General features: G+C 38.1%; 1 protein-coding gene across 1 annotated transcript in view; it reads left to right on the top strand.

Moving 5' to 3' along the window:
- Nucleotides 1-17,906, top strand: part of LOC126413465 (sodium leak channel NALCN) — a 429,358-nt gene that overhangs the window by 314,159 nt on the left and 97,293 nt on the right. Inside the window, exons 21-22 of the mRNA XM_050083266.1 lie at nucleotides 5,832-6,040; nucleotides 6,720-6,840. Of these exons, the coding sequence (XP_049939223.1) occupies nucleotides 5,832-6,040; nucleotides 6,720-6,840 (330 nt within the window). The remainder of the gene's footprint in view (nucleotides 1-5,831; nucleotides 6,041-6,719; nucleotides 6,841-17,906) is intronic.

Below are 17,906 nucleotides of genomic sequence, written 5' to 3' on the forward strand. Positions count from 1 at the left end.
ATATATTGTGAAAAGCAATGGTCCCATAACACTCCCCTGTGGCATGCCAGAGGTTACTTTAACGTCTGTAGACGTCTCTCCATTGATAACAACATGCTGTGTTCTGTTTGCTAAAAACTCTTCAATCCAGCCACACAGCTGGTCTGATATTCCTTAGGCTCTTACTTTGTTTATCAGGCGACAGTGCGGAACTGTATCGAACGCCTTCCGGAAGTCAAGTAAAATAGCATCTACCTGGGAGCCTGTATCTAATATTTTCTGGGTCTCATGAACAAATAAAGCGAGTTGGGTCTCACACGATTGCTATTTCTGGAATCAATGTTGATTCCTACATAGTAGATTCTGGGTTTCCAAAAACGACATGATACTCGAGCAAAAAACATGTTCTAAAATTCTACAACAGATCGACGTCAGAGATATAGGTCTATAGTTTTGCGCATCTGCTCGTCGACCCTTCTTGAGGACTGGGACTACCTGTGCTCTTTTCCAATCATTTGGAATCTTCCGTTCCTCTAGAGACTTGCAGTACACAGCTGTTAGAAGGGGGGCAAGTTCTTTCGCTTACTGAAAGCTGAAAGTGTATTAAGCTGAAATGGCCAATGATCTCTTCACAGCAGATGCACATCAGGCTCTAACTCTTACAGGAATCAGCGAAATGCTACAACTAATGAGGATAATGGGCAAGGGGCACTACAACATTAGTAGTGTGCAAAGAAGTTGAAAATTGTGTCCAGATGGCTTAGTGGTCAGATCATTTTCCTAGTAAGCAGGAGATCTGGGTTGGAATCCTAGTCCGGCACAAATTTTTAACTTACCACTTTGATTTCATTATGTGCCCACTCACAGTCAATGTCTGTAATTCCTTCGTGCCTTAATTCATAATGGCTGCTGATGATGCTGGTTTCAATCAGGGCCCACTCGCATATTGCATACTGGAACAGGAAACTAGCACTCTAATTGTGGAAATGAGCTACACCCACCTTTCTATTTCATTTGTGCTGTATTCATTATAATCAGAAAAGACATTTATATTTAGAGAGTCTGACAACTTCAAACTCCATACAACCTTCAACAAAACTGTTACAGGCGGACTGACTCACCCACGTGGTCACTACTGTGTCCCATTAATTAAATTCATGACAGTTGCATATACTTCTTTTCATTGTTGTAAATGTTATATTAATCGAATTAAAGTCAACATTTAAAGTAAGGGAAAGGGAACCACTCACCTGTAGTGGATCAATGCATGGAGCACAGTAACACATAACAGAAAACAGCATTCACACTAGCTTTAGAGTACTAACTCTTTTTTCCTGCAGTTGTACAAATATTTACACAAGCAGCCATACAGGTCTTGCCATGGACACTGGAGTGTGCATTGTGTGTGTGTGTGTGTGTGTGTGTGTGTGTGTGTGTGTGTGTGTGTGTGTGTGTGTGTGTGTGGTTGCATGCATGAATATGTGTACTATTTCTGGCAAAAGAGCTACCATCAAAAGAGCTAGTGCTCAAAAGCTATAGTGTGAATGCTGTTTTCTGTCATGTGTTACTGTGCTCTATGTGTCAGTCCTCTATAGGTGAGTTGTTGCCTTTCACCAACAACAATAGTTCAGATATACACGCCAATGTTGCAAGCTGAAGATGAAGAGATAGAGGAAGTATATGTGGATATGGAACAAATAGTTCAGTACATAAAGTGAGATGAAAATCTAATGCTCATTGGGGACTGGAATGCAGTTGTTGGGAAAGGAGTGGAACAGAGAGTTGCAGGAGAATATGGACTTGGTAGAGGGAATGAGAGAGGAGAAAGACAAATTGACTTCTGCAGTAAATTTCAGCTAGTAATAGTGAATATTCTGTTCAAGACACACAAGAGGAGAAGGTATACTTGGAAAAGGCTGGAGATATGGGAAGATTTCAGTTAGATTACGTTGTGGTCAGGCAGAGATGCTGAAATCAGATACTCAGTTGTGAGACATACCTAGGAGCAGATATAGATTCAGATCACAACTTATTAATGATGAAAAGTAGGCTGAAGTTTAAGAGACAAGTCATAGTGAAGATGAATCAGTATGCAAAGAATTAGGATACGGAAGTACTAAGGAACGGGAGATAAGCTTGAAGTTTTCTAAAGCTATAGATACAGTGATGAGGAATAGCTCATGGGCAGTTTGGCTGAAGAGAAATGGGCATCTTGAAGAAGGGCAATCACAGAAGTTGGAAAGAAAACTGTAGTTACAAGGAAGATAACAGTAAAGAAACCATGGATAAACTAAGAAATACTTCAGTTGATCAATGAAATAAGGAAGTGCCAAAATGTTCAGGGAAATTCAGGAATACAGAAATACAAGCTGCTTAATAATGAAATAACTAGGAAATCCAGGGAAGCTAAGGCAAAGTGGCTGCATGAAAAATGTGAAGAAGTCAAAAAAGGAAATGAATGTTGGAAGGACTGACTCAAGTTATAAAAAATTCAAAACAATCTTTGGTGAAATTAAAATCAAGAGTGGTAACATAAAGAGTGCTCTGAAAATTTCACTGTTAAATGCACAGGAGACAGCACATAGGAGGAAAGAGTACATTGAGTGCTTCTATGGAGGGAAGAATAGTCTGATGTGATAGATGAAGAAACGGAGTTGATATAGAAGAGAGGGGTATCCAGCATTAGAATCAGAATTTAAAAGAGCTTTGGAAGACTTAATATCAAATAAGTCAGAACAAATATTTAACTTTCCATCAGAATTTTTGAAATCGTTTGGAGAAGTGACAACCAAACGATTGTTATTGGTGGTGTGGAGACTGTATGAGTCTCATTCTATACCGTCTGACTTCCAGAAAAATGTCCACACAATCCAAAGACTGCAAGAGCTGACAGGCACAAGAATTATTACACAGTCAGCTTAACAGCTCAGGCCTCAAAGCTGCTGCCAAGAGTAATATACAGAAGAATGGGGAAAAAATTGAGGATGTGTTGCATGATGATCAGCTTGGTTTTAGGAAATGTAAAGGCACAAGAGAGGCATTTCTGGCATTGCAGTTGATAATAGAAGCAAGACTAAAGAAAAATCAAGATATGTTCATAGGATTTGCCAACCTGGAAAAAGTGTTCGGCAGTGTCAAATGCTGCAAGATGTTCAAAATTTTGCGGAAAATACAAGTAAGCTATAAGGAAACATTGGCGATGTACAACACTTAAAAGAACCAAGAGGGAATACCACGAATGGAATACTCGATTAAAAAGGTTGTAAGATAGTGGTGTATTCTTTCACCTGTACTGTTCAACTTATCTGTTGAAGAAGCAATGATGGAAATAAAAGGAAGGTTCAAAACTGGGATTAAAATTCAAGGTGGAAGGATACCAATGTTGAGATTGCTGATGACTTTGCTATCCTCAGTCAAAGTGAAAAATTATAGGATCTGTTGAATTGAATGAACAATCTAATGTGTACAGAACATGGATTGAGAGTAAATCAAAGGAGGACAAAAGTAATGAGAAGTAGCGGAAATGAGAACAGTGAGAAACTTAACATCAGGGTTGATCGTCATGAAGTAGGTGAAGTTGAGGATTTCTACTACCTAGGCATCAAAATAAATAAATAAATAACCAATGACAGTTGGAGCCAGGAGGACTTCAAAAGCAGACTAGCACTGGCAAAAAAGGCATTCCTGACCAAGAGAAGTATACTAGTATCAAATGTAGGCCTTCATTTGAGGAAGAAATTTCTGAGAATGTATGTTCGGAGCACAGCATTGTGTGGTAGTGACACACGGACCGTAGGGAAATGGAAACAGAAGAAAATCAAAGCATTTAACATGTGATGATACAGGCAAGTGTTGAAACTTAGTTCGACTGACAAGGTAAGGAATAAGGAGGTTCTGTGCAGAATCGGAGAGGAAAGGAATATATGAAAACATTGACAACAAGAAGGGACAGGATGGTAGGGCATCATTTAAGACATCAGCAAATAACTTCCATTGTACTAGAGGAAGCTGTAGAGATTAAAAACTGTAGAGGAAATAGAGACTGGAATATGTCCACAAAATAATTGAGGTTGTACCTTGCATGTGCTACTCTGAGATTAAGAGGTTGGCACAGGAGAGAAATTCATAGTGGGCTGCATCAAACCAGTCAGAAGACTGATGAAAAAAATAAATAAATGTAGAAAAATAGGTGCTGCATCTGTATTGGTACAAGTCACTAATAAAACTTGGTACACGTCACCAATAAAATTGTGTTACTGTATTCTGGAGTGGGAATTAAAGTTCCCAGGAGAAGAAATAAAAACTTTGAGGTTTGCTGATGATATTGTAATTCTGTTAAAGACAGCAAAGGACTTGGAAAAAGCAGTTGAGCAAAATGGACAGTGGCGTGAAAGGAGGACATAACATGAACATCAGCAAAAGCAAAACATAGATAATGGGAATGTAGTCAAATTAAATGAAATGATGCTGAGGGCATTAGATCATGATGAGACACTTAAAGTAGTAGATGAGTTTTGTTATTTGAGTAGCAAAATAATTGATGATGGCTGGAGTAAAGAGAATATAAAATGTCAGCTGGCAACAGTTAAGAAAAGTGTTTTTGAAGAAGAGAAATTTGTTAACATCGAATGTAAACTTAATTGTTGAGAAGTCTTTTCTGAAAGCATTTGTATAGAGTGTAGCCATGTATGGAAGTGAAAAATTGATGATAAAAAGTTTAGACTAGAAGAGAATAGAAGCTTTTAAAAAGTCATGCTTCAGAAGAAAGAATGTTGAAGATTAGATGGGTACATCTTGTAACTAATGAGGAGGTACTGAATAGAATTGGGGAGGAAAGAAATTTGTGGCACAATGTGACTAGAAGAAGGTACCGATTGATGGGGCACATTCTGAGACATCAGGTGATCACTAGTTTAATGTTGGAGAGGAATATGGGACGTAAAAATCATAGAGGGAGAGCAAGAGATGAGCACAGTAAACAGATTCCGAAGGATGTAAGTTGCATTAGTTATTCAGTAATGAAGAGGCTTGTACAGGATAGAATACCATGGAGAGCTGCATCAAACCAGTCTTCTGACTGAAGACCACAACAAGAACAACAACTATATTCTGATTTATGTTTGAATGATCTTCATATGCTGTTACTTGTAATTCTGTCTTTATACCTCATGTTGTCTGTTTCTCACCAGCATTCTTCTCCCATATACTGACAATGTTGTGCTGGATTTTAATGCAATACATTCTAGGTTTAGATGTAAAGGCAAAAATGTGTACTCTTAAATATACTTAATATAAACTGTTCACAACCCTTCAAGAACTAAAAAATTTAATTTCACTGCATTATCATCAGAAACTTTGTTGGTCTGACAAATTTCAAAAGGTAGGCTCAGAATTATTTGACAATAGTGATTATAAAAGTATTGTACACCCTGAAGTTTATTGCCATCTAGTCTAAAAAATGTATAACTTGATCTGTCTGTCTGTGGATACATACACTTGTTGAAAGTATAGGGGAAGAAAAATGATAATCATTAAAAAAAATAGTATATTTCCCACTTAAAAATTGAAGTAGTAATAAGGGCAAAGGAATGTATATAATTATTTAATTCATTTTAACATCATTTTGGACATCTCGAAAAAAGAAGAAAAGATAGAGAGAATAACTTTTTTGCTAATTGTATTTGTGAACTTTAAAATTTACTTTGTGTGTCTTCAGCCCAGTGATGACTGCAGCTGGTTTTGTTTTGCTATTTTGTCCATATTACCTGTTCATGTTTTACTTCTTACATTTGGTGCATTTTGAAGTTGTCCATGTGTACTTCACTGTAAAGAAAGTTCTGTAATTCTTTCAGGTATCAATTCTTCTTATAGTGCTGATGTTTGTATTTGCAAGTTATGGTGTTCAGCTGTTTGGAGGACGATTAGCAAGATGTAATGATCCTACAATCACTAAGCGTGAAGATTGTGTTGGTGTGTTTATGAGAAGAGTATTTGTCACAAAAATGAAATTGCAGCCTGGTGCTAATGAGTCATATCCATCTATTCTGGTACCTCGAGTCTGGTTAGTAGATTTCTGCTTCAAAAACTTTTTTTTAAATCTTTGTATATCCATAATTGAAATGGATGATTTGGGATGTCAGCTAGTATAATATATGTTAAAAAATGACGAAATTCCTCCAGCTGTATTAAGGTGTTGGTTTTATTGGCGACTAGTTTCGATGTTGTTACATCATCTTCAGGCCAGGCACATACTTGTTGACAGCAACTGTATGTGTCTAACAGTAGTAGTCAGTGGTGAGATAGGTGTGTTCCATGCAGAAGGCAGGTAGTAAATGATATGATATGAATTGATATCAGTTACTACACCTATCTCACCACTGACTACTAGTGTTAGACACATACAGTTGCTGTCAACAAGTATGGGCCTGAAGATTATGATGTAACAACATCGAAACTAGTCGCCAATAAAACCAAAACCTTAATACAGCTGGAGGAATTTTGTCATTTTTTAACATATTTTTTTAAATAGTTAATTCAAACTTTCAGCTGTAATTAATAAAATAAATCATCTTATTTAGATGGTGAATAGTGGACCTCATTGAAATATAGGAACTAATCTTGACTGTTTTTAAATGCTGCAGATAATAATGACGTTTCTCAGACTTGCAAACTATATATTTCTTTCCTTTTTGTGACTCTTTTAATCTGTAATATTGTGTGTTGCTCTTTTTCTTCATTAGGGCAAACCCTCGGCGCTTCAATTTTGATAACATAGGTGATGCCATGTTGGCATTGTTTGAAGTTTTATCGTTTAAAGGCTGGTTGGATGTCCGAGATGTTCTTATTAAACAGTTAGGACCAGTAAGTTAAACAGTAACATGTAAATGGAAATCTCCCTGAGAGTAGTGGTCCCTGGCATGTGAGCATGATGTTCCATAGAGACTGACATTTGTAGCGCTTAATCTGTGTGGCATAATAATCATATGCATTGGCATGACGTACAGAAGCCGTGCTTTAATTGTTCTGTGCTGAAGCATTTAGGAACATGTGTATGTGTTTTTACTTATCTTTCATAAGAAGATACCTCATGAGTAAAACAATGTTGTAAATAGAGTAGCTGGTAAAACCAAGAAAAGTTTGCATTTAAAGTGTTACAGTTGTGATAGATTCTACCCAGGAGACAGAAAAAGAAGGAAAAAATAATCATTCATGTATGTTATTGTTATTATTATTAGCTGAGGTTTGTGCTGAAACTACATTCCTACAAAGTGAAGACTGTTCTGTGGTGACTAGATTTATTCACATGGCCCTAATTCAGACACAACTATTTGTGTAATATTGCAGTACTAGTATGATTATTATGTACATGAAGCAGTTTACACTGGTGTCCTTGTATAAAAGATTTTGACTGTGACAATTCTCCTACCAATCAGCAGTCTTCAAAATTAAATGTTTCATTCTAACTCCTTAACAACTTAAACAATATCATGTGAGCTTTAGAATCCCTTTCCCTGATACCTGATCTCTATCACTGGACACATCTGCTGGTATTCCACAAATTAAAAGCTAATAAAGTCATCCCATTTTATGACTACCATGGTCACCTTAAAACACTTCAACTGAGTTATAGGATAGTTTGGTGAAATTATGAACAGTACCATTCAGTACTTGTACTAAGCCTGAGCCATTGATTACTTCAGGATAGTTGATATTGGCATTGGCAGGATACCAATTTTTATGTTTGTTGTTGTTGTGGTCTTCAGTCCTGAGACTGGTTTGATGCAGCTCTCCATGTTACTCTATCCTGTGCAAGCTTCTTCATCTCCCAGTACCTATTGCAACCTACATCCTTCTTAATCTGCTTAGTGTATTCATCTCTTGGTCTCCCTCTACTATTTTTACTCTCCACGCTGCCCTCCAACACTAAATTGGTGATCCCTTGATGCCTCAACACATGTCCTACCAACCGATCCCTTCTTCTAGTCAAGTTGTGCCACAAACTTCTCTTCTTCCCAGTCCTATTCAATACTTCCTCATTAGTTATGTGATCTACCCATCTAATCTTCAGCATTCTTCTGTAGCACCACATTTCAAAAGCTTCTATTCTCTTCTTGTCCAAACTATTTATCGTCCATTTTTCACTTCCATACATGGCTACACTCCATACAAATACTTTCAGAAATGACTTCCTGACACTTAAATCTCTACTCGATGTTAACAAATTTCTCTTCTTCAGAAACGCTTTCCTTGCCATTGCCAGTCTACATTTTATATCCTCTCTACTTCGACCATCATCAGTTATTTTGCTCCACAAATAGCAAAATTTTTATGTAAAAAATGAAAAAAAATTCGTGTAATCTTAGTGCATTTGTGTGTACTTGTATCCATGCATTACTGTTATTTCTGTGAAGCTACATGTTGGTTACATTGGAAGTGAAAGCTGCATACACAGCTCAGCACAAAAACTGTTCCACTCTCATTCTGTATTTGGACTTCACTAAATAACGACAGGTTCTTCAGAATTTAAACTTCAGCTTACAGTAACAGTGACTTACTGTTCAGAAACTAGGAGTTTGTGTACTTGTTATATTTCTCTTGGAGATTTGTCATAGGAGAAGCTGCCTCAAAACTGAAACTGCAGTCAAAGAAAATGAGAAAGGATGTGATATGGTATTAACTAATCACCAATCAAAAATGTCTGAAGTAACTACTGACTTTTAGCATCCACATTTAGTGCCAACAATACATCATTCAGATGCATCTTTATGCTCATATTTTAATCATAAATGTTTCTCTGATATGATGATTTTGTTATCAATGTGGACAACTATAAGTTATGCAGCTCAAATGTCATGATTATTTGGGGTGACATTCCAAACAAATATAAACAACTTGCATAAAATAGAGCCAGTGGATCGTAGAAATTTCATGGAGAGATAATTTTGATGTCTTTTAATTACATATCCAATGTCCACATCTACATCCACATAAATATTCTAGAATTTAAAATGGCAGAGGGTATGCCATAGCAGTATTTTATTTCAGTGAATGAGTAGTGAAAGAATTTTTTAACTGTGTACTTGTACCATAGCTGCTTCATAAATGCTCCTTTAAACTTGTAGTGGTTTGCCTCCAGTCTGATGAATATCTGAGGATGCTGTAATCAAATAAATGAAATTATATGTGACTTACGACAGTATATATGTGCATTAAATTGGTAAACAGCAGAATGGGAAATGGGGGAAGGGGTGAGAAGTGAGAGGCTACAATAGGAGACAGTGGTGTGAGTTTGAGTTAAGTATCTGCAAAGATACAGTAGCTTGGTGGAGAGCACAGTGAGGATTAATTTGTAGTGGTGTCACCCATTTGTGAAACTGCCTAGGTATTCTTTGCTCATTAAATTTGTGCAAAATTCATTATGACACTGCTTGAAAACAAAAGTATTTTCATGTATGGCTGGAGAGCAAATTTTTGTCATGTGAAGATCTGTCTGTAATGGTGGTACTGATAATTAGGATCCAGATTATCTGTGTAGTCTTCAGTGGCTACATTGTACACTAGGATAATTTGGAAAGAAAATAAGATACTAAATGAGTGGAAGAGGGGACTGATCATATCATTGTTTAAGAAAAGGAACAGAGGAAACTGTACAGACTATAATGGAATTATCCTGCTATCATGCTGTTTCAAGATTAAGAAATGATTATTCTGAAGAGACTAAGAACAAGGATAGAGTATCAGTTTGAAGAACAATGACATGGCTTTAGGGGCAACAGATGAACAGTTGATCTAGTTGCCATGAGACAACAAATGGAAAAGTGCTGGGAAAAAAGTGAAAGATCTGATTGTAGTGCTTTTAGAAATAGAAAAAGCCTAAAACAGTGTTAAAAAAGAGCAAAATATGAGTGTGTCTGCATAAACTAGAAGTTCCAAGTTCTCTGATTCGAAACATTCAATTGCTGTATGAAAATTGTGAAAGAAGTGAACAAAGAAAATTGTAGATCAGAATGGTTCCAAACGAAGAGAGGCATACATATCTCCACTGCTTCTCATTGCACTCTTGGATGTTGTTATTAAAGAAATTAAAGCTGTATAATCTGGAGATTTGAATGCATTAGTTTTTGCAGATGATGTTGCCATCTGGTGAGACAGAAGAAAAGGTTTAGAAAAAATTACATTGCTGGACAAATAAATTTAATGAGTACAAGTTAATTGGCCTGGTGGTCTAGTGGTAAAGTATTTGCCTGGAAACCATTAGGTCGCAGGACCTCAGATTCTTTTTAGCCTGCCTTTAACTTAGCCTCCAACTATCAATAATGTGAAGATTCACCAGAAATTATACATGTTTCAGATTCCAAGTTAAACTTTATATCCTCGTCCGGATTACAGGGGTTGGTTAGGGACACACAAGTTGCTGAAGTGCCGCCCATTGAAAGACTTACATTAGGCTGTTGAACCACATGAAATTATTGGTGGTTGTTGGTGCTTATGGTACATAAAATAATAATAATAATAATAATAATTATTATTATTATTATTATTATTAATTATAAGTAATAACAAAACAGTAATAATGAAATTGATCAGAACACTGAGTCAGTGAGACCTCAATCCGTATGAAGAAAGAATTGAATGTGTAGAAAGGTTGTTATCTTGGAAGTATTGTATCAAACCAGGTGAGTGTTAAAACAAACAGTGCAAAGTCCAGGGTTGAATAACAACAATATGGAAAGGATAGACTGATACTCACCACCCAGATGAAGCATTGAGTCACAGACAGGCACAATGAAAACAATACTAAAATATTTTCAGCTTTAGGACAAAATCCTTCTTCAGAAGTAGAACTCTCAGACATTCACACAACAACAACTCACAGACACACACTTGACCACTGTCTCTGGGTGCCAAGGTGTTATTGCAGCTGCATCTGATGTGAGCAGCAATACAGCTGGGATGAGTGCTGGGGATCAAGGAGGAGGCATGGGTGCAGAGGGGGAGGGATAGCAAAGTAAGGCTCAAGGAAGATGCTAGTGCTGCCTGTGGGAATGTGCAGGGACATGGTGGGGACTGGACAGTTCTAGGTGCAGCATTAGGCGGCTATGCTATGCTGGGGAGGGGAGAGCGAGAGTAGAGGAGTAGAGTAGAGAAGAGGAAAGGACTTATAGGTGCATTGGTAGAACAAAAGTCATGTGTACACTGGAGTGTGGGCAGGATAGGGGCTAGGCAGGTGGAAGACAGGGACCAGCAAAGCTTGAGACAAGGGGGATTACGAGAACAAAGGATATGTTTTAGGGAGAGCTCCCACCTGCGCAATTCAGGAAAGCTAGTGTTGGTGTGAAGAATCCAGAAGGCACAGGCTGTGAAGCAATCATTAAACAAGGCACATCACATTGGGCAGCATGTTCAGCCAAGTTTATGGACTATCTGTCTCTTGACCACAGGTTGGTGGTGGTCATTCATATGGATGGACAGATTCTTAGTTGTCACGTTCTCATTGAATGCAGCTTAGCAGTTGCAGCTAAGTTTGTAAATTATATGTCTGCTTTCACATGTAGCCCTGTTGTTAATGAAGTAGGAGATGCTAGTGTCAGGAATGAAGTGGATTCAATGAAGTGGGTCCTGTATATTCAGAATTGCTAATGCATGCTGGTGTGTTGATGTTCAACTCAGAGGTAGATGGTTTGAACCTAGGTGGTGGAAGAAATTTTCTTCTCAAATATTTGGGTTCCAAATGAAGGAGATGTGGTTCTTTGCAGTTCATCATCACCAGACTTGCACCAATGTCCTGATATAAATTCCAAGTCTCTTCACAGTGTCTCGTAGAGCAAGTATGTATGACACTGTTGATGTTGATCTGCCCATCAGATATGGCCATTAACCTTGCCAGCCCCTTGGTGTTATTCAAGAGGAATACGGTAAATACTGATGCTGGGGTTCACTCTCTCACTTCTCTCTTTGCCATTGACAACATAAGCAATAAGTAAAAGTACACACACACACACACACACACACACACACACACACACACCACAGCCACTCACACTTGGTATATGCTCTTACAATAAGGAAAAGTGCTAACAAAGACGACGAAAGAAAACCTTTCCAATTAGTTGGCTTGACTTATCCCCAGTGTTACCCATCCAAGAAGCCATACTTACTGTATGTTTTTGTCAACAATGAGTTCTTTTGTATTACCAGTAGAGGCAATTTTCTGATTGTAATTGCCAGTCACGTTGTCATCATCTAAATGTAAAAAATTGAGCAATGTTTGTACAGAAGGTTTAATGTAACATTGGCACTCTCACCTATGACTATGCTAGAAAAAAATCTTTATTTCTTCTTCTTCTTCTTGCATCACAATCTCTGTAGGATCACATTTAACCCATTCATGGATTGCATTTTCCTCTTTTTCTCCCAAAATCTCTTTCTCTTCTTCTCTCCCACTCTCTTTCAGATCTTCAGTATCCTCTTCTTCTGTCTGCTCCACTGGTGATTCTCTATCCTTCCCCTGTGTCCTCCTGTCATCAATCTTTGGCATAATTGCTGATGTGTACTTGCTTCGTTTTTCCTTTCCTTCGACCTAGATCCCCATTCTGACCAATCATTCTGGAGTTCAACTGCCCACTGTCTTTCCTCTTTTTTCCCTATTGTTTCCCATTCTCTTGTCATTACTCTGTCCATCATATCCTGGTTCATCTCCTGCAAATCTTGCCCTTTTCAGTCATGCTTCTTCTGTTCTCACACTCTGGTACTCTTCTTCCCTAAGTCTTCGCAACCATCTCTCGCTATCTCTTTTAGGGCCTAGCATTTTCATCAATACTTTTCTCTCTTCTTCTCTCTAGTTATCATGCACATTTCTTCCTACTGTTATTGTCTTAGCAGCATATAATTCCACATTACTCACTATTTCCTTGTAGTGTCTGTTTTTTGCATCTGTAAATATATATATTTTAATTGTATATACCTCTGGTCATACAGAAGGCTGACCTCGTCTTCTCTACCCTCTCTGTTATTCCCCCCTTGCTCCTATTTTTTTTTTTTTTTATAAGTGGATGTGTATGAAGGTATTTATATGACTGTATGAAACACAGAACGAATTTGAATAAAAGCCAGCATCATTTTCACCTGGATAAAATAGAATTAATTTTAAAATGTTTTAATAATATGTGAAAGAAATTTACAGTATAGAGTTGATTTATTTCAAGAGTAAAACTGTGGACGTGAGAATATTGATACATGTTAAGTAAAATGCAAAAACACCCTAGAAAGCATATTACTGTATAAGTATTGATAGTGTGCCTAAGCCAATAATTAAATAATAAACCTTAGAATAGAGAAAACTTTGCTATCATGTGCATTGACATGTGATATTTGGAACACAAGTTCGGCAAGATGCTTGGTTACTGCAGGTAAGTTTACCCCTGAATAGAGGCACGGTTATGGGAGAACTAGTCCTTGTAAGTTGTGAGACTTGGTGCTATGGTCCATAAGCTGTCTTGATAAACAAGAACTGCTGGTTGGTTCCTGTGCAAGATGTCTAGCTTATTATTATTATTATTATTATTATTATTATTATTATTCACTGACTGCCCAAGAGTGGGAAGAAGAACACGAAGAAGGTGTCACAACTGAGAAATGTGTTTCCACATTTAGATTCTGAAAGAGGAATGCACGCTGTAGAGGAGGATGAGGAAGACGTGATTTATGCAATATCTAAGTGATAACTGGTGGCAAAATCAGTTCACTGTGAAATTGCTGCCATCACAGAATAACAGAGATACAAAGTATGGTTATTGTTTTGAATAAAATAACTTGTAAATCACTGAGGAGGAAAATGCTTTGAATTTTCAATGACAAGAAAGGTCTCTGAAAATTTAGTATCATTGTATTTTGAAAATAAACCTGTGAGCCTTATTTGCAGATGCCTTTATGCGCAGATTTTTTTCAGAATGTTTCAATATTTCCCAAGATTTTAATGTAATGTATTTTTTCATATTATTATTTGCTCTTTTCAACAACAGAAAGTGTTCTTGAAAGTGCAAGGCTTGGTTAATATTATATTATGAGAATAATAATGCATGTGTGATGCAATGTTCAATATGTGAGTGTAAGTTCATTTCTGTTCAAGTGTTTATGCTAATATAGAATGTTGTGGAGCTTACTGTTAAAAAAATAATAGAGTTGTGTACTGTTTATGTTTTAGTATATATTACCCATCACTTCTGGAAGAAAATGTTGTTTTGTGTTTTTGTGCTTTTTATTTCTCTTTCATGTTATCTCATATACATAGTTTCTGTTTAGGTTGTAAAATTTACCCACATTACATGTGACATGTTAACAACATAAACTGCATTTCAGTCATTGGAAGAAACATCAATTAGTGACTGTGGATGTGATGAACTGTCAGCATAGGGACAAGTGGTATGATGTTGGTGACGTGTAACAGCATCATATCTTAATTTCTCTGTTAATATTGAGTTGACATGGCACTGACCATGGCTGATGTGACTACACATCAATACCCTGCTAAGTGCTGAACTGGCTAGTGTCTAAAATATGGAACTCTGTATGCAGTATTTGTGAGGTGTAGTTCTTATTGGTCATACTGGAGGCATCATGTTAAATTTTTGCAGTTACTTACTACCAATGTGAACACTGCAACAATGATACTTTCCTGCACTTAGTATGATCAGTTAGTTCTCACTTCCAAGGACTTCCATCATTACATGTATTAAGTCTCTATACTTATTTGAAAGTGTCAGTTCTATATTTTTGCTGTTTTTGTTAGTACTTCAACACTCATAAAAGTGATACTGATGCCCAAGATGGAAAGAATTTTAAAAAGTAGGAATTCCACCAAGAAAACAGTAGGAAATGATGCTTATATATTGATGAAAAGTAAAAGTAAGTGAATCAATCTGTGGACTTGATTTTTGATGCTTTACAGTATTCTTAAATAAAAACAAAGGGATGAACACAACAATTTTGTACATCTTAACTTGATGTATGTGATGAAGATAGGTATTTTCTTGCATCTGCATTCTTATAATTAATTTATTAAAAAAACACTGAATTTTAATTTAACTTATGTTAGTTCGGGGGAGTTTCAGTTAAACTGCAAATACTCCATTTAATTCCCAGTCCAGTTTCCTCTATTGAAGCCTCATCTGTACAGTTTGTAGACAAATTACAATACCCATGTATCGGAGAGCTTGACTTAATTATCAACAGAAAGCAATTCGGAACAAAACCACAGTCAAAGAACAATTATAATTCACTGTTCACACACTCCAAAGACTGCACTTCACTTGGGGAGATATGCATTCCCACACAGCCCTCCCCCTAATGTGTGGAGCACCTGTAGTGTTACTTGAACTTGACAATTGTGCCAGCTCTTGTGCAGTCTATCCTCGGGTGCAATGACTTGGAAAGTGGAGTGGTCATCTCTGTGTGGCCAGTGTGAGTTGTCCAGACTAGTTTTGTTGTCTGCTGGCTGTGTGGTTGTGGGAGCATCATCCCCATGCCCCCCTCCGACTATGTTGCTCACCACATGGTCTGAAGCTGGAGCCAGCATTACCCATACTTTGCTGGCCTTCTAGTATTGCAGAATCTCAAATGTGTGTTTACTGCAAAACCTGGTAGGGTCCCATATATAGCAGCTGAAGAAGCATCCGCACAGAATCAGTGCACTGCATGACATGCGAACAATGTGTTAGAGCCTTCTTGTGAGAAAACAGGGTGTGAGCCATGATTCACAGCTGGTGCTTGTCAAATCTTATCCACGTGATCCTGAATCCTCTGTATCAACAAGGGTAACTCCATTTGATCTAACATTAGTGCAGAGGTGAAAAACTCCACTGGGATCCTTAACGCTCTTTGTATATCATCTCAGTCACTGAGGTGCCAATATCAGCCTTGCAAGCTATTTGTAACCCCAATAGTATGAGAGGGAGTGCTTCAGTCCAACTTTCTTACCAGATGAGGACCGCTTTCAGCATGTAATGCCACCTCTCTTCCATACCATTGCTGGCTGGGAGGTAACTGGTGGTTTGGTGGTACTGGAATCCGCACTGTGTAACCAGCTCACTGAACAGGGCAGATTCGAACTGGTATTGGTGGTACTGGTATCTGCACTGTTTATCCAGCTCGCTGAACAGGGTAGATTCAAACTGCCGGCCTTGGTCTGTTGTAATGTGCTGCAGACAGCTGAAGCATGCCAACCAGTGTGTGACAAATACCTATGCTCAGCTAATATGTACGGTAGTGATATGGCCTCGTCCTATCTTGTGCATCGCTCTACCAGTATAAGCAATCATCTGTAACCATCAAAGACAGTAGGGGACCCATGATGTCAAGGTGGGTACATCAAAATCTCACCAGTAGACTTGAAAAATGCCCAACCTCAGCAAGGATATGAGTTTCCACTTTACACTGTTGACAGTGGGGGCAGGTGCAGATCCAGTTGCAAACATCTTACTTAACTGAAGACCATACAAAAATTCTATTATTATCTTGACAATGGTGTTCAGCCCTGGCTGTGCCAGGTTGTGCACATTGTCAAATGCTATCTTGTGAAATTTGAGCCATGGTGCCTGCCGAGAAATGTCACACCATAACTTGACATCGCAACCTAGTACCTCAACCTGTTGGAATCACAGACTCATAGGCTGACCCATCAGTAAGTCTTGCAGCTGATAATATGCCATTTGTGCTTTGGCAAGGTCCTCATACTTCAGGATTGCAACCACATAACATGCATGAGAGAGGTAGTTGGCCACTATATTTTCAGCACCTTTAATATGTTGAACATGCATTGTGAACTGGATAACAAACTCGAAGTACCCGATCTGTCAAGGTGAGCACTACTTGTGTTCTGGAATGCTTATAGTTTATGTAAATTGTCACTGGACAAGCTTTGACATGAGGACAGGGGTGCTTCACACTCTCATAAAATTCCAACAATTTCCTATCATGGATGTCCCAGTTAATCAGTCATGGCAGTAACATCTATGAAAAAAGGAAACCTAATTGCTGCCAACAATTACCCACTTTCTGGTGTAGCTTGGCCTTGATTGCAATCTGATTGGTGTCGACTACCATAGCTATCGGTGCGGCTGGTAACGGGTGGGCAAATGACTCCGCTTGCCCAAGACCGTTCTACAAAGTGTGGAAGGCCTTGTCCATCCCTGGAAGCCCACTTCAGTAAATACCTTTCTTTAGTGTAGTGGCCAACAGGAGCGTCTGTGAGAGGTACCCGAGTAGCAGCTGTTGCTGGTAAATGGTGACAATAAAAATTCACCAATTCTAACAGCCATCATAGTTGTTTGTAATTCCTCAGACATGGCAGCTCTCACAACAAAGCCAATTTTTTCAGCAATGGGGCGATTCCATTACTTGAAATTCTATAATTGAGAAAGGCCATTTCCCTTTTACCCAGCATGCATTTGTCTTCATTCAGTATCACACTGTGGTCTTGCAACCTTTGCCATACTTCAGCCACATTTCTGACATGTGATTGTGTCTCAGCAGAGTATACCAAAATATCGTCAAGAAAGGCATGCGCAAAAACTTGAATAGGCCAAAAGACGTGAACACTGCTGTCTTGGGAACATCCGTAAGAGCTACAGAAATCTAACTGTAGGGCTTGCGGGAATGCAGGACTGCAATAAGCCAAAAGGCGAGATCACTGCAGCCTTGGGAACGTCCATGGGTACTACAGGAATCTGGCTATAGACTTTGTGGCAATCGAGGAACGTAAAACTGTTGTACCACTCAAAGCATATGGGGATCCTTAAAGAGGTGGAATAGGATATGTATCTAGAATGGTCCTGGCATTTGTGCCTGGGTAATACCTGCAAGGACACAATGTACCAACTTTCTTCCTGTCCAAATGTAGTGGAGAGCCCCATGCACTGTCTGAAACAGTT

This window comes from Schistocerca serialis, chromosome 1, assembly GCF_023864345.2.
Source record: "Schistocerca serialis cubense isolate TAMUIC-IGC-003099 chromosome 1, iqSchSeri2.2, whole genome shotgun sequence".
NCBI lineage: Eukaryota > Metazoa > Arthropoda > Insecta > Orthoptera > Acrididae > Schistocerca > Schistocerca serialis.